The sequence below is a fragment of the Terrapene carolina genome, unplaced genomic scaffold (assembly GCF_002925995.2).
Source record: "Terrapene carolina triunguis isolate 2854851 unplaced genomic scaffold, T_m_triunguis-2.0 Scaffold139, whole genome shotgun sequence".
In the NCBI taxonomy this organism is placed as follows: domain Eukaryota; kingdom Metazoa; phylum Chordata; order Testudines; family Emydidae; genus Terrapene; species Terrapene triunguis.
Genome location: NW_020664490.1, coordinates 13,123,820 through 13,147,182, shown reverse-complemented (window position 1 = coordinate 13,147,182; position 23,363 = coordinate 13,123,820). Strand labels below are relative to the sequence as shown.

Genomic DNA, 23,363 nt, shown 5'->3' with positions numbered 1-23,363 from the left:
CCCCCAAACCTCCCAATTGACCTGGACTGTGGGTTCTTCCAGAGGGGAAGGTTTCTGGGCTGTTCCCCAACCCACATGGTGAATCTCTGAGGCAAGAAAATCCGCCAATAAGTGCAGGACCCACCAAGATAGAGGAGGAACTTTGTCACACTATGTATTACACAAATAGGGCCAAGTTCACCCTGAGGTAACTCCATTGACTTCAATGGAATTACCTCAGGCACAGATTTGGCATGTTGTTCCAAAGCAATAAAACAGGATATTAACTTATGTTAAGACAAATGCACGTTGTGATGCAGCTCCACAGGAGATTTGGTTTGCCTTTGATTGAGGGGCAATCTTGCACTCCTGGCACATAGTCAAGATTCAAACCCATTTGCTTCCATAACTAAACACATCTCTACCATCGCTGCCAGCCCAAATGGCCTTTTCTTGATCTTTACATATGAGTTTTTGTTTTTCATCTGCATGTTCATATAGCACAAAACAAGCCAACCAACCAAAGGTCTTAAATTGAGTTTGTGTGTGACGGGAGTGGAAAAAAACCCCTAGCTAAAAGAGCTAACATGGTAAAAGGTTTGACATATTTTCAATTACCTGTTATAAAGAAAACAAGCGTAGTGCAATGCTTTGTTTTTCTGTTACACCTTTTCCTGAGCTGTGTACACCAGACATTGTCAGATATTCATGCATAGTTTACATGAACTAATTAACGTAATCTGTAAGCAACAATTTAGACTTGCATTTCCCCCCTCCATTCTATAGGGCACAAGTCTCTGTATTGGAGACAATTCATTTCTACTGGTGGAAATAAGTCTGAAGGTCCCTGCTGAGTGAAAGTCTACCTCAAAGAAGGGCCTGAAGCCAGCTGGTACAGCATAGAAAGAATGAAAGGCCTGGCCGGGATCAATGAATTAGGAGATGCGCTAATTCAATGCATCTCTTGATCATCCCCCCTATATGGAACTTAAAAATTATCCTCCCCTGGGAGAACCCATGAAGGAAGGCAGGGGGAATTGTTAGGGTTGTAAATTTTCTAATCACATAAAACCAAACACCCTTGCTCTACCCCTTCCCTGAGACCCCACCCCTTCTCTGAGGCCCTGTCCCCAGCTCACGCCATCCCTCTCCCGCCTCCCTATGTTGCTCACTCTCCCCCACCCTCACTTACTTTCACTGGGATGGAGCAGGGGGTTGGGTGCGGGAGAGGCGGAGGGCTCTGGCTGGGGGTGTGGGCTCTGGGGTAGGGCTGGGGATGAGGGGTTTGGGGTGAAGGAGAAGGCTCCGGGCTTGGGGCCAAGGGGTTCAGAGATGGGAGGGGGTTCTGGGCTGGGGCAGGAGGTTGGGGTAAAGGAGGGGGTGAGGGCTCTGGGGTGGGGCCAGGGATGAGGGGTTTGGGGTGCAGGAGAGGGCTCCGGGCTTGGGGCTGAGGGGTTTGGAGTGCGTGAGGGGGCTCAAGGCTAGAGCAGGGGGTTGGGGTGTGGGAGGGCGTACGGGGTGCGGGCTCCGGGCTCCAACCAGGTGGTGCTGACCTGAGGTGGCTCCCGGAAGCGGCCGGCATGTCCCGCTCCTAGGCGGAGGGGCTAGGGGGCTCTGTGCACTGCTTGCGCCTGCAGGCACTGCCCCCGCAGCTCTCATTGGCCGCGGTCCCCAGCCAATGGGAGCTGCGGGGCCAGTGCTTGGGGCAGGAGCAGTGCACGGAGCCTCCCTGGTCACCCCTGCGCCTAGAAGCCGGACATGCCAGCTGCTTCCAGGAGCTGCACAGAACTAGGGAAGGCAGGCAGCCTGCCTTAGCCCCGCTGCACTGCTGACCGGACTTTCAGTGGCCCGGTCAGTGGTGCTGACTGGAGCCACCAGGGTCCCTTTTCGACTGAGTGTTCCGGTCAGAAACTGGACGCCTGGCAATCCTAGGTAATATTGCTGGGTGTGTATCAGAGAGAAAGAGAGAGAGGAAAATATGCCACTGCCAGAATAGCTGCCCTCTCATAGGTTCAGCAATAGTTCGAAAATTGCACTCCCGATGCCCACCAAGATTAATCAAGTCCATTATCTATACTCAGATTCTACCCCAAATGTTATTAAATAAGTTGCATCACTACACTATTTCTTAATAAGCAGAACCCTGCCAGTGAAAATAATCATTTTAGCACAGTAGACAGAAAAATAAAATAAAAAAACATGTAGTTCATCTCCTCGATCAAACTAAATAAAACTAAAATATAATAGGCAAGCTTCTTAAAAAGCTGCTATGGAGACTGGAGAGGAGACTTTTTCCCTGTATTCCAAGTTGAGTTGCCAGTGAACAGAACCCAAATGCTTCTGGTTCCAGTCTGGATAGAAAAAAAAACAAATAAATCAACTAACCATTTCCATATAGTTTGAGACACCCTATTTTTACAGTCCTACTTGGGATATGCCATTCAATTGAATATGGAAAACACTCCTTCCATTGTGATAGCTCCATTTTTTAGCACTGCCCGCAGAGACTAATGAAAGTAGGCAGCTGTTCCTATTTTAACTTGATGTTATGAAAGCAGGAGGCTAACTGAGAGCTATAAAAGTAGAGTATCAGTTTAAGTGCTATGGAGATACAGAACAGGTGCATTACATATCTGTGTATTCCACACTCAGTAGAACTTAGCAGTTGCATTATCAGAGTTTCATTCATTAGCAATAAAATAATATCTAGAATAATTTCTCGGAATGTTGTATGACTTTTAACCTTATGATGCTGACGTGGATATTCACAGTTCACTGTCACACTCAAAGCCAAGAGAGAGGGGGGCTGTGGGATCTAGGAAATTGTGCCTAATGCCCTGTAACCATGTCATGCCTGGAGAACATGAGAAGATAGAACAGAGGAGCTGCTCCAAGCCGTACAAGAAATGCACTCTACCAATACACCTCTTCCCCGATATAATGCTGTCCTTGGGAGCCAAAAAATCTTACTGCATTATAGGTGAAACCGCGTTATATCGAATTTGTTTTGATCCACCGGAGTGCGCAGCCCCGCCCCGCCGGAGCGCTGCTTTACCGCGTTATATCCGAATTCGTGTTCTATCGGGTCGCGTTATATCGGGGTAGAGGTGTACCTGATAAAGCTGCAGATCAATAAATCACTCTAACAGCTGTTTATAAAAGCCACTCCTGTGAGCGAAGCAAATCTTTTATGCCTGTCATCAGTGTGGGGAGTAGATTTACAAGCATCTCCTTTGCAATCTGAAATGTCAGAATGAGCCTGACGTCTCTTTCTGAACATTGATGATTCCCATGCCAGGATTACAAGAGGTAAAAAACAACCCCTGCCCCCACACACCATTTCTACAGGTTCCCTTTTCATTAGAGAACACTTTATTAGATAATACAAATATGTTTCAGTGCCAAATCTGTCACAGCACAGATTAAATGAGAAAACACACATCAGAAAGGACATTCTCTGTTTTTGGTCCATTTTAGGCACATTTTGGTCATAATTTCACTATTGCAACCCCACTGATTTTAACAAAATGGCCCTAGTTTATGTGAGGGCAGAACCTGGCCCAGGGAAATGATCTTTTACGTGATTGTTGGGATACTATCAAGGAAAGCATGAGAGAGTGTGTCCTCATCGCTAGGTATTTATAGCATGAAAAATAGTTAGAGGCAAGCAGTATTCCTTGAATCCTTTGTAATATATTTCTCAGTGAAGCAGGATTTTCATGCTAACTATAATTTTGTCCTCCAAGTTGTCCTGAACCTATTTTTCATTGCATTAGTGGGAGATCTCTCTTCAATTTCTCCATGCAAGCTTAACAATGTTATCAACCACTTATTTACACAATAACAGTTTGTTAAAGTGAAAAGTCAGCCCCAGGAAGGCAGATGGCCAGGTGAGTTAAAGGTGAAATGCAAAACAGGTATGTTTAAAAGAATTTGAATGGAGAGGATAATGGAATGCAGCCTTGACATGTCAGGCCTCTTGAAATGTTTAACCTTTTACTTTGTTGCACAGCTGGTGCCCATATATCCACAAAGTATTCACTTTATAAAACAGTTTTTCTTTTCATCCCTTACTGAATTCACTTATTTACAAAAACAGCTGGGGGGGGGTGGGGCGGCGGCGCAGGAAGACGTGTGTTATGGAACCTGACATGTTTAAGGAAAAATCACAAGTTGATTATGCTAGATGAGCTTGAAAAACTGCCATGAAAATATATATTTCTTTTTATTTGCAGTTTACACTGTTCAGCAAACTTAACAAGAAAATTAACTCGCAGCTCTGAGGTCCAATACTGCTGAAGCTAGATCTAGTGAAGATGGAAAAACACTGTCTCTTTAGAGTAAAAATCTGTGAACTTCCGTGTACAACTCAAGGTAGTAAAATGATCGCTTTTAAATGAATTTTTATATGGACCATCTAAACATCTCAGCCTACACCATCTGCACTACAAATATGAGCTGAACAGACTGGAAGGAAAATCTTTTCAAACCCTGGCTAGAAGCAGCCTCTCTATTGCAAAGTGAAATACAGCTGCTCGGCTGTATTCCATTACAGTAGCTTCAAGCTACCAATCTGTACATTCAAACATTTTAATGTATGTTCTTCATCTTGTTGTTTTTGGCAGAGACTTACTTAATGTTGTTAATAAAATCTGTTTGAATGATAATTTTCTTGAGCCACCATGTCAAGCCTGGTAATGGACTGGAAACAGAGAAAGAAACTTCCACAAATAAACACATGGCCAGAACCACAAATTGTCTGGCTCAAGAATGTAATTGGAACAGGAGGAAATAAGATCAAATGATACTTTATACTCTATCAAATAAGTCCAGGCTGACTTTTTCCCCCTATATAAATTAAATATTAAAAGGGACTCCAACTTTTCTTAGTTTTTTTTTCTCCATTTTTAACTTCCTTTCAAAAATAATACTTTGCACTTCTATAGCACCTTTCATCTGAGGATCACAAAGCTCTTCAGAGTCATTAATTCACTAAGCTTCACAACATCGCTGTGAAGTATTTAAGGAACGTATAAGGGTCACAACCCAGCCTATATCTATCTATTGCTTGGATCTTTCAAGTATCTCAGATCTATTATTTTAAGAGCTTTATATACTACAAGTTTATACACTTTATATATCTTGAATTTCAGACTTTGGCTTACTGGATTGTGGAGTGTTGGCACAATGAAAACTGTTGCTAACCGTAAGGGCTGACCTCAGCTTTAACCAGAACACAGTTCTAATCTAGACTAACCGGTGTAGGTTCTGATGTAGGTTCCTTAAGTTAGGTAGCTACATCCACATTTAGACACTTAAATAAAAGTGGTTTGATTTTCAAGAGGGGCTGAGCACATGCAATTCCCATAAACATCCTCTGTGGAGTTGAGGGTGCTCAGCCCCTGTGAAAATCCCTATGAAGAACTCTGTGGCTCTCTGCTTCAAGAATGCCTGCCAAGAACCTTCTTTAGCCCCTCTTCCCTGGCCTCATGGTACAGATTGAAGGAGGCTGTGCTCATATCCTCACACAGGATTTGCTGGCACTCTGAGGTAGTCCTGGGAAAGAATGCTCCCTTGCAGACAGAGAGCCCCAAAAGAAATGCTCTGTGCCATCTGCACAGTGTCTGTGGCTGCTGCACCTCCTGCCCCAGACTGCTTGCAGTGTTGCCAATGAAACCAAACAAGTCACTGGGCCATTGACATCACTGCCTCATCTCCCTGAGCATGCACGCAATCTTCTTCCAGCCACTGCCACGGGTGGAGCTACCACAAAGCAAAGCCCCATGGCATGAAGGAAGTTGCAGACCCCTTCCATGAAGTCTTTTCATTGCACCCCTCCTCAGCACTACTTTTTGGGCCACATGGGCCAGGTAGAGTGAAGAACCAAGACTTGGCCTTAAAGACACAAACACAATAAAATCTTCTCACTGACTGGCAATTCGTCTGCCAACCTGCTCACCTTGAACAAACAAAAACCAAGACCCATCAGGAGCAGAGGGTAGTATAATATTGCTAAAAGTGTTTTTTGTCATTTCCTTATCTATTATATTCTGCATTGTGGAACACAAGCTTCCTTGGCGTGCTGAACCAAGAGCACGGTGAAAACTACAGTTGCCAACTTTCATCCCACGTAGGAGGATTATTAATTGTTAACTGAAGGGGAAAAAAGCCCCACAATGGTGACAACTGCAGACATAGGGTACTGACTGACTAGCCCCTCAGCTGGAGGGGGGTCATGTGAAGACAAAGACCAAACTCAGAGAAGAATTAAAAATGAAGAAGGCAGTGAAGCGCATTATGATGGGGGGTGGGGGGGGGGAATGAAGGGCAATGTTTCACTGCTAGAACCAATTCAGTTTGATATTTCACTTACAGCACTGTAATCTTTTAACCACATCCTGCGAGGCACTGAGCAATGACTTCACCACTGCTTGAGGCCTCTCAGGATTCCCCCGCCACACAAAATCATGATTCTTACCTACAGTACAAAATGCTTCCTGAGCTTGAAACAAGTGCCATGTTTTATCCTGAGCTAGAATATATAACTTCTTTTAATATTCTAAAAATATTCATAAAAATTAGTGTTAACAGTGTCCCTTATTTTTTCCAGCTATGTTTATATGTGAAAAGCATCTTATCTTATCTATCTGGCCTTATCTCTGAAGTATTTACAAGTATTTTAAAACAGAAATAATTACCAAAAAAATAATCTGTCTGTCTTCCTTTCTAGGTAGTGGGAGAAATAGCTTGATTAGGTTACAGGGGTTTCTCTGTGCTTGTTTGTGTGTTAAGGATTGTGTTGTGTATGAGAGAGAAGAAATGAATGTGTGGTTTTAGTGAGTGTGTTGTATGTTTGTGTGAGAGCTCAGAGACTGGGGGAAAGCAGAGCTGAAGACATTAGTTAGTATTTAGCTCTGAAAGCGGTGGGGTCTGTAATCATTCTTATCTTCTGGGAACGTATTCTGCAGTCTAGCTCCACCTGCTGTGCAAGTTTTGCATCCCATACTCACTAGCCTCCCCCTTCTTGCTAACAGTTTCAGGGTTCCAGTGGAATGTACCTCTTGGAGGTTCTGGTTGCATTCTGTAGCATTATCCTAGAGAGGAGTTACAATGAAAGGAAGGATGGTGTTGTGGTTTTGGTCCTGTTCTAAGCCTCTGAGACTATTCCAAGATATAACCTTCTCTGTGAAATAAAAAGATAACTCCTCACAGCCAGTGGCGCTCTATTCTGGGGTTGAGTGGAGGCAGTATGGGCTTATGAAGCAATTTATTGTACAGAAAAGTTCTGGGAGGTGACTTTGCTGTCACAGTGGCAGAAGAAATACAAGCCCCGTTTGCCTCCTTCACAATATTGGCATAGACTTGTAGAAATTCTTTCCCTGATGGAAACCTAATTCCCCTGCTTTAACCCGCACTCCATTTCCAGAGCTCCATATGACAACCACTATATGACATGTAAAACTGGCAGTCTCTCTTTCCTTCTTGCCTGAGGGGTTTTCTGTTGAGTGATATGAAGCACACTCTCTTCCGTGGGCTGTCTGAACTCACAACTCTTGCTGCTCCAGAGAGAAAGAGACAAGCACTGACAGCTAAATCTAAGCCCCCCACATGGCAGCACAGGAAATTGCCATCAGCATATGGGATCAGCCTCCACGCCTTCCTCTTTAATGTTACTTTAAGGTGATTGTATTTTGTCTACATCTAAATATCACAGTACTTCACAATCTGTACTGGAAATGGGCTAACAATCACTTGATTAAAACCACAAGTTTTTCAGAAGGGCTCCACTCCAAAGTAGGACTGGAGTGGGATGCTTTTACTACACGTTCAAATGTAAAAAATGTAAATGTATTGGATGAAAACCTGGCTACGCTGAAGTCAATGTGAGTTTTGCCATTAGCTTAATTGAGGCCAGGATTTCACCCATTATGTTTACTGGTATTTAGTGGCTATTGATAGTGTTATGAAATAATTGGGTTCAGGACAGGCCTACGGATGGTTATGAAAGAAAAGGCTTTCATTCTTAACTAAATGCAGTTCTTAAGCCTTAGAGCATATGTAAGTCTTAGAGCATATGTAAATCACAGGGGAAATTACTGAACTGGATTAGTTCATTTTGAGACCACTATATAGATAAGAAGTAAAAATTTGGTACCTGTCCATCTGTCCCAATGGTGCCTCCACAATCAGTGAGGAGCTCAGACATGTCATAATAGCTGACAAACTCCCATAAACAGGCCTCCAGGTTCAGATTTCGGTAGAAGCGTAAAGTACTGGGACCCCTGATTGATGCACTGTGTTGGTAGGGAATGGTCTCTCCAATCACATCTGGATTTTTGGTAGCATCAGTCAAGAAACCATGGTGAGTCTTCACTTCTGTGTAATCCAACAGGTTGGAGCATTTATGATTTCCCACCCTAGTTCCATCAGGGCTGAGGGTTAGCTCAAAGTTGGACAGCTCTCTTGTGGAGATAACAGGTAACATGCCTAGAAGACACATGTGTAACTGGTGGCACCGTAACTACATTTTAACATTCAGTTCGGCCAAAATTTGCCAGTCACCTAACACATTATATCAGGTATATTAGACCCTGCTTTGAACATACAGAAGAACCCCACTAATCAATGCACTTTAAAATGTAAACAAAAATGATGTCCTTTGCATCTGTGTAGCAGAATGTTGGAAAATAATGACATCTTTGTAATATGAGACCTTGGGTAAAACCAGGTGCCTAAGTCACTTTTAAAAATGAGATGTTGGCTCCTAAGTCACCTAGGTGCTTTCCCAATTTTATCTGAGATCTCATTATAAGATGTTATTCTGGATAAATTATGTTATAATGCATTAATTGCACATTATTAAGATTCATCATAAAATAATTAAAACTGAGCTATAGCTGTTAAGATAAAAGCACAAAGTGCATTTTGTGATGCAGTTTTCTTGCTTTTTAAATTGTTTGTTTACTTATTGGCTAATTAACTGATTTCCTAATCAACCCAGCAAATCAATTTCTACTGCATCCCTCACCATTCATTAAAATGCTTTAAAAACATTCATTAAAGTCTCCTAAAACCTCTGTGAAATTGGTAAATATGATTATACCCAGCTTGCACATGGATAAACCGAGGTATATTTAGGGTAAGTAACTTGTCCAAGGCTGGCAGCAAGACTGGGAAAAGAATTCTAGCTGTCTGCTCTAACCATTCTACACTCAAGCTAAATTTAAAAACTAGTTCACCAATGGCTGTTGCCAGAATGTTTAGATGCCCATTCTACTAAAGTGACACTTCCGTGTAACATAAGCAACTTCTGAGCTCAAATCAATTTCTGTTTTCTGAAAGGCATTCAATAAGCAGTGCTTAGGTATCCAGGAGATTTCATTCCCTCCCCCCCCCACCGCATAACACTTAATATTCAACACGATAAATTCATCCCTGGTGTAACTTCATAAACTTCAAAGGAGTTATATTAAGGATAGATTAGGCCAATTTGTGCAAACTATGCAAATAATTTAGAACCATTTACTTTTCACATCGAAGAACACGAGGAAAAGAAAACATCTTGTCAGAAACTGTGATGGGGATGGTCAGGCCTAGTGGTTGGAACCATGGCGGTCAGGTTTAGTGCTCGGAGCCGGGTAGGTCAGAGCTGGAATCAGGAGTCTGCCACGGGGTTGGAACGAGGCCAGAGTGAGAGCAAGGCTGCAGAAGGCCTAGGAAAAGGGCTGGAGCAGGCTAAGGCTTGTGGAATCTGTTGCCACTATCAGGCAGGGGCAGGTTCCAAGCCCTGGAGTGCCATTTACGAGACTGAGCTGCTGTTCCTCCTGTGAGGCTTATATACCTGCCCTGAGAGTCACCAGAACAGTTCCTGTCTTGTGGATTGGCTGAAGACTAGAACAGGAATGACTGAACAATCCATGTGGCTTAATCAGGGTCTACTTCAGGGATGACTCATCACCTTACATTACCCTCCCACCCCTGCCCCGAGTGTTTAGACCCCACTTGTTGGGGTGTGATTGATGGAATTCACGAAGGAGGTCAGGTACATGTATGTTACTGGCTGGTTCCCATGAACCATTCTCTGGGCCACACCCTTCCAAATCCATGAGGCACAGCAGTCATCCTCGGAGGAGCTTAGAGTCCAGGATCTGCCTCACCATGTGTTCTTCCTGCCCCTGAACCATGACGGGGAGTGGAGGTAGTTGTGTGCATCAAGGAAAGGAGTTGTTCACATATTTATTTAACAAGGAAGTATGGAGTACTGGATGTATCTACATAGTAGCTGGAGTCTGAAGGCCATGGGGTTAATTTGTTGAATCATCTGGAATGGGCCAAGGTAATGGTGGTCTAGTTTCCTTGAGGGTCGGAAGGATCCAAGTGTTGAGTTGAGAGCCATCCTCTGTCTCTGACTGCCATGGGAGGATGGCCCTGTCAATGAAGGTCAGCGTTTCATTTGTAGTCCTCCTTGGCTGAGTTTAAGTGTGATTTTAATTTTTCTTGAATATGGTGGAAGTATTGAACCAAATCAGAAGCCACAGGGACATGGGAGGATCGCAGTACAGACTGATGAATTGGGGGTGGAAGCTATAACTGGCATAGAAGGGTCTTTGGCAGGTTGATCTGTGAGTGGAGTTACTGTAAGCAAATTTGGCAAAAGGCAAGAACTGGAACCAGTCATCTTGCTGGTAGTTGATGAAGCAACAAAGTTATTGTTCTAGATTTTGGTTTACCTTTTCTGTTTGTCCCTCCATCTGGCAGAGGAAATGTGTAGGGTGACTTCCAGGAGTTTGAACAATTCTCTCCAAAAGTGGGAGAAAAACTGTAGCCCGTGATCAGGAATAATGTCTGTTGGTGACCCATGGAGCTTGAAGACGTAGTCAAAAATTCAGTGAGCTGTCATTTCTGCAGTGGGTATCTTTTGACAAGGCACAAAGTGCGCCATTTGGGTAAGAAGGTCAACAATGACCAGTATAGCTATGCAGCCCTGAGAAGTGGGGACATCAGTGATGATGTCCTTTGAGATAAGATGCTCATGGTTGGGTGGGGTTGGAAGCAGGATCAGGGCACCTAGAGGTTTGGTATGGGGGCGAGGGGTCTTCGTCCAGCTGCACACCTCACTGGAAGCAATGTAAGACTTGATGGAGGAGAATAGTTTTGGCTACCAAGTTGTGAGAGATCAGCTTTACTGTCTACCCGTACCTGAAGTGGCCTGCCAGAGTGGAATCATGGCATAGCTGGAGCATTGCTAGACAAGGTGGTCCTTCAGGGACATAAATGTGATCCTTGTACCAAAGTACCTCGTTTCTGACAGAGAAGTTTGGGTCAAAATTGGCTGACATCCATGTCACCACAAGCACATCACTGGGCATGAGGATTTTACAAGGGCCGAAAGATTGGTGTTGGCCAGTATGTTTACAAAATGGCAAGGCAAAATTATCTAGATACTCCCCCTTATGGGATAATGCATCGTCTCTCTCATTTCGGGTTCCGGTCTGGCAGACCAGGGTGAAGCTGAATCTAGAAAAGAAGAGGGATCTATGAATCTGACGCTCTTTCAGGGCTGTGGCAGTTTGGAGATGTTCTAGGTTTTTATGATTTGTGAACACCTGGACTGGAAAGCCTGTACCTTCTAAATAGTGGTGACACTCCTGAAATGCAGCCTTGATGGCCAGTATTTCCTTATAGTAGATTTCTTAATTTTGTTCCTCGAGTATCAATTTTGTAGAATAGAAGGCACAAAAGTGGAGGTCATTTGGGGGCCCATGTTGCTGAGATATCGTTGCCCCGATCGTGTAATTGGAGGCATCTGTTTTGATGACAAAGGGTTTAGATGGGAACACCACTTGCGAGAATCAATGGATGAATCATCTATAGAAACTGGTGAACCCTAGGAAGTACTGGATATCATGGATGCTTTTGTGTGTCGCCCAGGTCAAAACTGCAGAGACTTTTTTGGGATCCATACTTATTCTGTTGGGAGAAATGGTATAACCCAAGAAGTCCAGAGAGGTGTGATCAAACTTACATTTCTCAGGCTTCCCATACAGACTTGGTTTGAAGGTGTTCAAGTACTAACTAGCCACACTGGTCATGCAAGGTTTGGTTCTCTGAAAAAAATAAGAACGTCATCTAGGTAGAGAATGATAAACTGGTCCAAAACATCCCCGAAGATATCATTAACCAAGTGCTGGAATGCGGAAGGGGCATTACAGAGACCAAAAGGCATGACAAGTTACTCAAAACATCCATATTGAGTACGAAAAGCTGTTTTCCATTCATTGTCCTCTCAGATGCGGATCAGGTTATAGGTGCAGCGTAGGTCAAGTTTAGTAAAAATGTTTGCTGAGCTGACCCTCTCCAGTAGTTCACTGATCAATGGCAAGGGATATTTTATTTTTGATGGTGATACTGTTCAGTGCTTGATAGTCTATGCAGAAGTACAGGGTGCCCTCCTTTTTTTTGACAAACAAGATTGGGGCCCCGACAGGAGATGCAAAGGGACTGATAAAATTTTTTGCTAGATTTTCATCTAAGTACTCCCATTGGGCCATGAGTTCTTAGGGTAAATTCACCCAAAGGGAATTTTGGCCCCTGGCTAGAGATCTATGGGGCAGTAGTAGGGCCTATGTGGGTGCAGAACAGCAGTATTTCTTTTATTGAATACATCCTCAAAGTCCATGTATTTTGTGGGAATTGGTAAGTTATCCTTACTTGGAGCCTGCTGTGTGCAAAAAATTGAGGACTTCCCCAGATTACGTCTAATGTCCTCGACACTAGGTTGGACTAGGCACTGATGCTGACAATAATCAGACTCAAACCGAATGTTGTGTGCTCTCCAGAAAATGCCTGGATTGTGGAGGGAGAGTCAGGGGATACCAGGCATGATTGGGAAGTGGGCTGAATCAATCAGGTTAAACTGCAGGGTTTCCTGGTGGTTTGAATTACAGTTCAGAGGGGGTCAGTCTGGGCCTGAGGATAGCAAAACTGGGCCTGAGGATAGCAAGCTGCCATCAATTGCCTCCACCAAGATGGGGGCGAGTTTCCTTTGCACTAGTAGGTGATGGACCCAGTGTCCATGAAATTGCCAGAGCCTCTGGAGTCTATCCGCACAAACTGGGTGCTGCTCGCTTCAGGTGTATAGAGGGCCCAAAGTCGGAGCGTCATCTGAAGGTGGGATTGGCCATTGTCCATGATGGTTAGGATACACGTAGTTAGCAGAAGGGGTCTGGTCAGGGAACCCGATCCTGTTGGTTCATCTGGCTGTGTCTCTTCTAATGAGGCTGAACTTGCTCATTTTCTCAGACTAGCCACAGAACAGGACTTGAGGGGAAACCTGGTGGCAAAGTGGCCTCGTTCCCCACAGAACAGGCAGAGGCCTTTCAGACAATGATATTCCTTCTTTTGATCTGAGAGGCACCTTCATGTCATGTCTACCTGCATGGGTTTGGGTCTGACGACTGCCTAGGGATGTGTGTGTGGCAGGAATAGGTCCGGGCTAGGCAGTGGCCAAGCGTGTACCTTCCTTCTTTCCTGGCATTACTTGAACAGTCAATTTGGATACACAACTTGATGTTGGGGAGCAATGCCAAGTGGGGATCTACCTGGGCCAGCTTATCTTTAATCTCATCATTCGGGCCTAGACAGAAAAGGTAAATCTGCACTGCTTTGTTCCAAGCCATGTCAGTTACCAGTGATGGAAACAGGTGGTGTAGGCTGCAACAGAACGGGGATCTTGTTTGAGTGACTGCAGGGCAACTTCAGTGGAGTGGGTACGGTCTGGGTCATCAAACATGAATGAAAAGACACAAATGAATTCATCAAAGTCCTGCTCCAGGATTGGCGATGCCTAATCCAGTGCTTCCTGTTAATAAACTGCTGATGACACCTCTCTTGGTTTGTTTTTTCATGTACATTGCTAGGTGTAACAGGAACCGTAGGCAACAATGATTGCACCCCCCCCTCCCCCAAACAAAACTTTTGATGGTTCCCATCAAATCTCTCTGGAAGCAGGATCTTTGGACTTAGATCTCGGGCTGTCGTGGCTGATGATGTTAGGGGGGGCCTGGGACTGCTGGGAGGTGTGAGCGCAGGAAGGCACTTTCCAATTGTAGCTGGGCCACTTAGTTCTCGAGATCTCGAACTAGTTCTGTCATCTCAGTGGCAGAGGAGTCTAGAGATTTCATTTCAATTGTAGAGAGCACCTGCCAACATAGGAGATCCATCTTGGTCACTGAGCCCAATGGAGGTCAGTCTGCTCTAACTGTCAGAAACTATGATGAGCATAGTCGGGCCTAGTGATTGGAGCTGTGGCAGTTATGCCTACTGGTCAGAGCCAGGGAGTCAAGAGCCAGAATAAGGAGTCCAGTGTGGGGTTGGAACAAGGTCGGAGTGAGAGCAAGGCTGGAGCAGCACTAGGAACAGGGCTGGAGCAAGAGCAGGTTAAGGCTTGTGGAGTCTGTTGCCATCATCAGGCAGGGAAAGGTTCCAAGCTCCAGAGTGCCACTGAGCAGACTGAGCTGCTGTTCCTCCTGTAAGGCTTATATACCTGCCCCGAGAGTCACAGGTCAGTTTCTGGACTGTGGATTGGCTAGAGCTAGCACAGGAGTGACTCTTCAGTCCATGTGGTTTAATCAGGCTCTAGTTGAGGGATGACTCATCTCCTTACACATATTTCACTATGACGTATTGTACTATTGCAGGTTCAAATTACACATTCATGACATTTCTCCACTGTTGTAAACACTACGAGATTACATTGTGCTTCTGGCTACTTAAGACATTTGCTAAAATAAAATGAAGATGATGTGCACTCTGACCTATAGATGAAATTTTTACATACCATCAATATGAGGCATTGTGATGGTCAGTTTGATGAGATTAGCATAGTCTGGATCTTCTGGGCCAGTGTAGCGCAGCTTGGCCGAGAATGGCTCTGCCCCAACCACACCTGGCACCCGGGGCTGGCAAAGACCTAATGGAAAAGGGAAAAGCAACTTCACTTTGTGTCCAGAACAACATTTGACTCTGCTTTGCACTAATCTTACGTTTCTTTTTCAAATAAAGTAAAAATCTTAAGTGAATCCACATGTTTCATAGAATCTCTATAGATGGTAATTTCGTGCTCTAATAAGAATATAACATTAGGGATCTATTATCGACAACCTGACCAGGACAGTGATAGTGATGATGAAATGCTAAGGGAAATTAGAGATGCTATCAAAATTAAGAACTCAATAATAATGGGGGATTTCAATTATCCCCATATTGACTGGGAACATGTCACCTCAGGACAAAATGCAGAGACAAAATTTCTCGATACTTTAAATGACTGCTTCTTGGAGCAACTGGTACGGAAACCAACAAGGGGAGAGGCAACTCTAGATTTAGTCCTGAGTGGAGCACAGGAGCTGGTCCAAGAGGTAACTATAACAGGACTGCTTGGAAATAGTGACCATAATATAATAACATTTAACATCCCTGTGGTGGGAAGATCATCTCAACAGCCCAACACTGTGGCATTTAATTTAAAAAAGGGGAACTATGCAAAAATGAGGGGGTTAATTAAACAGAAATTAAAAGGTACAGTGACTAAAGTGAAATCCCTGCAAGCTGCATGGGCACTTTTTAAAGACACCATAATAGAGGCCCAACTTAAATATATACCCCAAATTAAGAAACACAGTAAAAGAACTAAAAAAGAGCCACCATGGCTTTAACAACCATGTAAAAGAACCATGTAAAAAGTGGAAGTCAAATCCTAGCGAGGTAAATAGAAAGGAGCATAAACACTGCCAAATTAAGTGTAAAAATGTAATAAGAAAAGCCAAAGAGGAGTTTGAAGAACGGATAGCCAAAAACTCAAAAGGTAATAACAAAATGTTTTTTAAGTACATCAGAAGCAGGAAGCCTGCTAAACAACCAGTGGGGCCCCTCAATGATAGAGATAGAAAAGGAGCGCTTAAAGACAATAAAGTCATTGCGGAGAAACTAAACGAATTCTTTGCTTCAGTCTTCACGGCTGAGGCCGTTAGGGAGATTCCCAAACCTGAGCCGGCTTTTGTAGGTGACAAATCTGAGGAACTGTCACAGACTGAAGTGTCACTAGAGGAGGTTTTGGAATTAATTGATAAACTTAACATTAACAAGTCACCGGGACCAAATGGCATTCACCCAAGAGTTCTCAAAGAACTCAAATGTGAAATTGCGGAACTATTAACTAGCGTTTGTAACCTGTCCTTTAAATCGGCTTCTGTACTCAACGACTGGAAGATAGCTAATGTAACACCAATATTTAAAAAGGGCTCTAGAGGTGATCCTGGCAATTACAGACCGGTAAGTCTAACGTCGGTACCGGGCAAATTAGTTGAAACAATAGTAAAGAATAAAATTGTCAGACACATAGAAGAACATAAATTGTTGGGCAAAAGTCAACATGGTTTCTGTAAAGGGAAATCGTGTCTTACTATCTATTAGAGTTCTTTGAAGGGGTCAACAAACATGTGGACAAGGGGGATCCAGTGGACATAGTGTACTTAGATTTCCAGAAAGCCTTTGACAAGGTCCCTCACCAAAGGCTCTTAAGTAAATTAAGTTGTCATGGGATAAAAGGGAAGGTCCTTTCATGGATTGAGAACGGGTTAAAAGACAGGGAACAAAGGGTAGGAATTAATGGTAAATTCTCAGAATGGAGAAGGGTACCTAGTGGTGTTCCCCAAGGGTCAGTCCTAGGACCAATCCTGTTCAACTTATTCATAAATGATCTGGAGAAAGGGGTAAAAAGTGAGGTGGCAAAGTTTGCAGATGATACTAAACTGCTCAAGATAGTTAAGACCAAAGCAGACTGTGAAGAACTTCAAAAAGATCTCACAAAACTAAGTGATTGGGCAACAAAATGGCAAATGAAATTTAATGTGGATAAATGTAAAGTAATGTACATTGGAAAAAATAACCCCAACTATACATATAGTATGATGGGGGCTAACTTAGCTACAACAAATCAGGAAAAAGATCTTGGAGTCATCGTGGATAGTTCTCTGAAGATGTCCACGCAGTGTGCAGAGGCGGTCAAAAAAGCAAACAGGATGTTAGGAATCATTAAAAAGGGGATAGAGAATAAGAGGGAGAATATCTTATTGCCCTTAGATAGATCGATGGTATGCCCACATCTTGAATACTGCGTACAGATGTGGTCTCCTCATCTCAAAAAACATATACTGGCACTAGAAAAGGTTCAGAGAAGGGCAACTAAAATGATTAGGGGTTTGGAAAGGGTACCATATGAGATTAAAGAGGCTAGGACTTTTCACAGAATGAACGATTTAATATCTTGTCTATTATAAATGGTATATTACACAAAATAAAAAAGTTACTGTAGCAGCAAAGAGAGCAGGGGTGACAAAGAATTGTCATAATCTCACATAGGATTTATACAGTGCAACGCTTTGGAATTCTGTTTTGATTGTTTGACAACTATCACATGTAACATAAAAAAAAACCCTTTGATTTCTGGGATGACCCTAAATTTTTATTTGACTTTTAAAATAGGAAAGCCTGATTTGTCACGTGGAAGATTATTTAAAGGTGTTCAAAGGGGAGAAATGTGTTTGTACTTTTTATAACTTCTTTATGATGTGTAGAGAAGTTCTAAAAGGTTTTTCTGCATCTCTCCCCATCTACCCCTGCAGCCCTGCCAATAAAAGTTTATTTTGTGCTTGTTTTTTACCTTAGAAGTTCAGGTTTTATTAATTTTTGAAGGCTCCATGAATGACTAGAGAACAGGCAAGATTATGACATTAAAGATGACATGTAAGTGAAAGCTGATAAAGTAAGAGAGAAAGTTATTTTTTGTGTGGTATGCAAGTTAACGGATACATTACCCTCCTCGGTGCTTATTGTTACAATAGGACTCAAGAGCTCTAGGCCTTCATTCCCATCCGAATTTACAGCACGAGCTGCACACTGGACCCGAGAGCCAGCTTGAAAGTAAATGGAGTCCAGTGTGATTATCTTGGAGGAAGTGAAGAATGTATCAAAGTCAACCTCTCTCATGGGACTGGTCACACCGTCAGGGCCAGTAGGGGCACTAACCAGCCATCGGTATCGAGTCAGCGTGTTATTGATATTCTCGCTGGCGCATATTGAACCTGTCTTGTCATAGTCTGTATATTTAGGATTGCAAGCCTGTGGAAAGAGTCAGACAAGTTATAATGATCTTATTTATTTGACGATAAAGAAAGCAATCCAAGTAGTGAGAAAATGATCGGGAAATTCAGATAAGGCTTGGCTTTAGCCACTGTTACTCCTGGGGGAATTCTGCGCCACTGTGCACGCACAGTATTCATGTCCCTTGCACATTTCTTTGCTTCCCCGCAGAAAAATGACTTTCTGATTGGGAAGCAAAGGAAAGCCACAACAGCGGTCATGTGACCCTCCCCAGCAGTATATTTTGGGTAGCCGGCAGAGAGGTAAATCACTGTGAGGCAGAGGGCAGGACTGTGGAAGACATGGCTGGTGGCTCCTACCCTGCGCTGGGCTCAGCTGCTAGTCCCGGCTGGGCTGGGCAGGACGGGACTTCCTCTTCCCCTGCACGGCATCCAGGGCTGTGTCAGACCCGCCCCAGATTTCTCCCCAGGCTGCAGAAAGCTCTGCAAACTCTCCCCCTGCTTCCTGCACCCATTGCTCCTCAGCTGCAGGGGGAGGGATCCCTGTACAGGGAGCTGCTCCCCCATCCACCCAACCCCATGCATCCAGGCCCCCTCATACCTAGACTCTCCTGCTAAGCCTCACCGCCCCCGCACACAGAACCCCCCTGATGAGCCCCACTCCCCCTGCACCTGGACTACCCCAACAAGCCACCCACACCTGGATCCCCACCCCACCGAGCCTCAACCAGCTGCACCTGGATCCGCACCCCACTGAGCCCCACTCCCCAGCATTTGGAACCCCCTGCAGAGTCCCATTACTGTTGCACCCAGAACCCCCCAACAAGCCCCTGTGCATCCAGATCCCCCCACACCCAGATCCCCCACTGAGCCACCCGCACTCAGATTGCCCCACACAGAACCTTCTCAACCCACACCTGGATCCCCCCACACTAAGCCCCTCCACACTTGGATACTGTTGGGCTGAGACTGCCTGCTCACCCCGGTGCACCTGGCATGGAGGGGCAGGGTCCTGGAGTGTGTCTGGGGCAGGCCAGGTCCTTGCACTGTGTCAGGGTTGGGAGCAGCCTCACTGTTGAGTCCATGTCCCAGGGGAGAGGGGGAGCTGCACAGTGATCTCCCACCTTTGTGCAGCCAGTGGCCTGTGCTCCCCAGTGCCATGCTGGAGCCTCCACATTTATTTGACAAATAAAATTAGCAGATTTTTGCCGAATTTTAAAATATTGTGTGCAGAATTTTTAATTTTTTGGCACAGAATTTTTAATTTTTTGGCACAGAATGCCCTCAGGAATACACTGTGGAACAAAAGCACCAAATAAACCTTATACCAAAAGTGCAAGTTATGGATGGAGAGCTAACCTGTGCTTTAATCACTCAACAGTCAGGAAACACGACAAAGAAAAATTTCAGTGCAGGGCAAATTTGAATTTTTTTTTTTTAAGAATACCCTTTTAGCAACTTATTCTGCTTTATGCTTATAGTTATAATTGTGCTTATAAGATTCCAGTTTTGATCTGAAATACTGCATATAGGTCAAATTCAGACCTGGGTTATGCAGTCAGTGCATTCAGTGGAGTTGCACTCCATATGTGAAATCTGATTTGGCCCTTTGATTCAAGTCTCCCAATGTTCCAATGGCATTGTGCACAGATGTGTAACAAAGTTGCATGCAAGTTTTTACTGTGATTTAGGAAAACCTTGTCTTGTGCAATGCATAACCTGTGAAGGTGCACGTTGAAAAACTGTAAGACTCTAAAGGGAAGTGCAGATGGATAGAATCCTGACTCAATGTATATAAGTTTTAATGTCCACATTCGGTTTACAAAAATTCAGACTCAGTGCACCAAGGATTACGGAGGACCCTGACCTAATTCACTGCACAGACTGGACAGTGCAATAAATTGACTTTGATGGTGTAGGATCAGAGACAGAATGAGACAAGGGCCCTGAGGAAAAAATAGTGTGTAATCACATAATTAAAGTCATTGGACAAGGCCCTTGAGTCTGGCCAAGCTATGGTTGGCACAGGAAACAGGGGTAGGTGGGTGAAAGACAGCTTTCTGTCCCTGTTCGTCCCCCTAAAAGTTGATTTGGCCTCCACCCAAGTTAGAGCAGCTTCTATACTACAGCTTATACTTGCTTGTAACTTACAACAGCGGGGATTGCTGAAGTGCAGTACTTTCTCTGTCCACATTCCTTCCTGTCCCCCTAACACTCCCTCTATTGGAGAGGTGTCTGAGGGGTGATGTAGATTTGGCTACACTGGCTCTATGCCATGTTCTATTAAAGGAGAAGCCCCAGCTGCCCTGTTAAGGCAGATTTTATGGTAGAAAAGGGCTGGATCATGAGCTGAGAATCCAGCCTTGAATTTTAATGTATGCACACAAGACTCAAGTTTCTATGTGAAACATTAATTTTGGCAATTTCCTGACTTGGAAGTATAGCTTTTTAAAAAACTTATTTTTTTGCTATAAGTATGGTAGCAAACTCTTGCTTGCATTCAGCTAATGGTGGAGGAAACTCCTTTAAAGTCAGATCCAAAATAGTATTTAAATGTAGTTTCTATTTTTAATATCTAAATTCCTGTATTTCACATTTGTTTCCTTTTTCAAAGATTATAAGTTTTCATATTATTTACCCAACCATCTTGTATGAAGAAAATATAGTACCACAAACAGTATTGGCAGTGAACAACTTTTCATGATGCAACATACATACCGTAATAAAAATGTTTTCTGGAGACATTTATTATCTACCATTAGTGGCAAAAGTATTTGGAAAAGGTGTTCTATTTTATAATAACCCTTCACCACTTCCCTCAGGCAGTATACATTTCCATTGTCTCTTTGAAATCACCCACCTATTAGCTTTGTTCCCACTTCTCATCTTGATACTCACAGTGATACAGACAACAGGGTAGCCAGCAACTGGACCGGTTCTGTCTTTGGCTCTAGAAGTATCATCATATATCAAAAGAGAAGCAACCTGAGGGACTGAAGGAAAGGTGACATCCGCCATGCTGTTCATTTCTTCAATGTACACAATGGCCTTGGCTGTCTGGCAATTAATATACAGAAACACAATTTTTAGTGCAAATTTACAAAACCAAGGCAACTCAGTCTGAAGGTTGATCAGGAAATATTTTCTAGCAGCAGCAGCATTTGTTAGCCTGCAGAATAGTGTCCCAAGAGAAATGACAGAAGCGCCATGGGTTGAGTTATTTAAAGCTGGACTGGAAGCACTGGAAAATATAGCGCAGGGTGAGAAACAGAATGGCAACAAAATATTTGTATTTCTCAGAAGGATGAAGGCATGAGGTCTTCCACTTCCTTCCTCACTGTGTCCTTGAACCACATAGGCATAATGGCATAACTTATCTCTATTGAATGCTGCAGCTTCACATGTCTGGTGGATCTGTGGTGTCCGTAACTGCTAATAACAGCTGTATCTTTGCTGCCTGATGATAGGGAGCCAGGTGATAGTTCTTATTTACAACCTTATGCAGGTGTGACACAGAGGCCCATTAGGGATTCTCTACTCTGGCAGCAGCTCGTCAGGCCAGGCATACTCCATACAGCTAACACACTGTCGTCATGATATATATCCAAATAGTGGGATGTAACATATCATTTCAAAACTAATAACTGACTTATTAATATTCCCGTGCTGTGTACGTGCAGGGTGTGCACAAAGGGATATGGATAAATGCTAGAATTATGTTCTTAAAATGTGTTTGGCAAGCAATGCACAAACACAGTCTGCCCTACACAAAGGAATGTGGATTTGCTGGTCATCAGGCAAAGACAATGAAGGCACATTTACATAAATGGTAAACAAAGCCATCAATCTAGCAAGTGGGGGAGCTAGCCTCTTGCGAAGGGCTAAACCTCAAATGATAAGTAATTGATTCAACTGATTGTATACAATATTACTGTATTATAAAAGTGTATCAAGTAAGATCTTTTATGAATGTTAACAACACATTGGCGATTAATATCACCTGAAATGTATGTATTAACACTGTATGAGCAATTATGAATACTCATTGATATTACACTTAAAGTCTATGACCTAACAAAAGGAGAAACAGGTTTTCTCCCAGACAGAAGGGAAGGCAACTATCTACTTGTCTCCAACGAAATTAAGCAAGAAGTGACCAAAAACAATGGAAGCCCACATTTACGGGAGGTCCACAAAAAAGTGAAGAATGGTTCATGAGGTCATCCTGAGTCTGGGGACAAAACAGTGAGTTTGGGAAGATATAAGGAGACAGAAGAAGCTATCTTGGCATCCATCACTGGACAGACACAAGGGGCCAGACCTCTTGTAAGATGAGAAAGATGAGTCTTTACAACCCAGGGGGTTGAAGTCTTTGGGAACTGAATATAGGTGAGAAACCTACTTCAGCAAAAATCTTTTGCCTGAGAAGACAAAGGAACCAAGCTGTCTTGACTTTGTAGGAGATGACCAAGGAGGCAGTCAGTCATCTTGCTGGAAGGAGGTGTGGTAAGAATCTAAACAAAACTAGTTCAAGAAAGTCTTGGTCACTAGAAACCATTTCCAACTTTATCCCTTATACTTGAGCTCACTTAAAACCTCTCTCTTTTTGATTAAATAAACTCGTTTTACTTTCATTCTTGATACACTTTTTATACCCAGTGCTGTGTTTGACTTGAAAGGATTATTAACTCCAGTTAAAGCAACAAGCTGTCTCTTTAAAGGAGCAACAGACCTTATTACTCCTCTGAACATTCCAGGAGAGAGCTGGACATTTCAGGGCAGACAGTTTTGGGAAAATTCAGGGCTGGGGGTTTGTTGGGGTCACTTGGCTAGTAGCAATCAAGACTGATAGAGACCGGAGTGTGACTTTATTGTAACAAACATGCTGTTGGCACCTGAGTTGCTGAAACAGGGTGGTTCTACACACAGATACTCAGTGCATGCTTGTATGCTGACTGATAGCATCCAGACAGGGAGCTACAGCAGCAGAGCATTTTAAGACAATCAGGGCTTGAGGACAGGCAGTGACACAACCTCTCACTGGTCTGGGCTGAACCCCACAATGTGACAACTGATTAAGAGATTAAATAGTATTAAGGATGTTGCACTTCTAAATCATGAATATAGAGAATCAGAGAAGGAAAGTATGAGTGTTAAATGCAGACAGACTGTATTAATAGGTAAGACTGTGCTACTATTTCAGTTCAAGCAACAAGTATAGCA

General features: G+C 43.5%; 1 protein-coding gene across 1 annotated transcript in view; it reads right to left on the bottom strand.

The window, feature by feature from the left end:
* Positions 1-23,363, bottom strand: part of LOC112119328 (FRAS1-related extracellular matrix protein 2) — a 209,253-nt gene that overhangs the window by 19,489 nt on the left and 166,401 nt on the right. Inside the window, exons 13-16 of the mRNA XM_024217948.2 lie at positions 21,039-21,197; positions 17,856-18,159; positions 14,819-14,950; positions 8,135-8,466 (exon numbers count right to left, since the gene is read on the bottom strand). Of these exons, the coding sequence (XP_024073716.1) occupies positions 8,135-8,466; positions 14,819-14,950; positions 17,856-18,159; positions 21,039-21,197 (927 nt within the window). The remainder of the gene's footprint in view (positions 1-8,134; positions 8,467-14,818; positions 14,951-17,855; positions 18,160-21,038; positions 21,198-23,363) is intronic.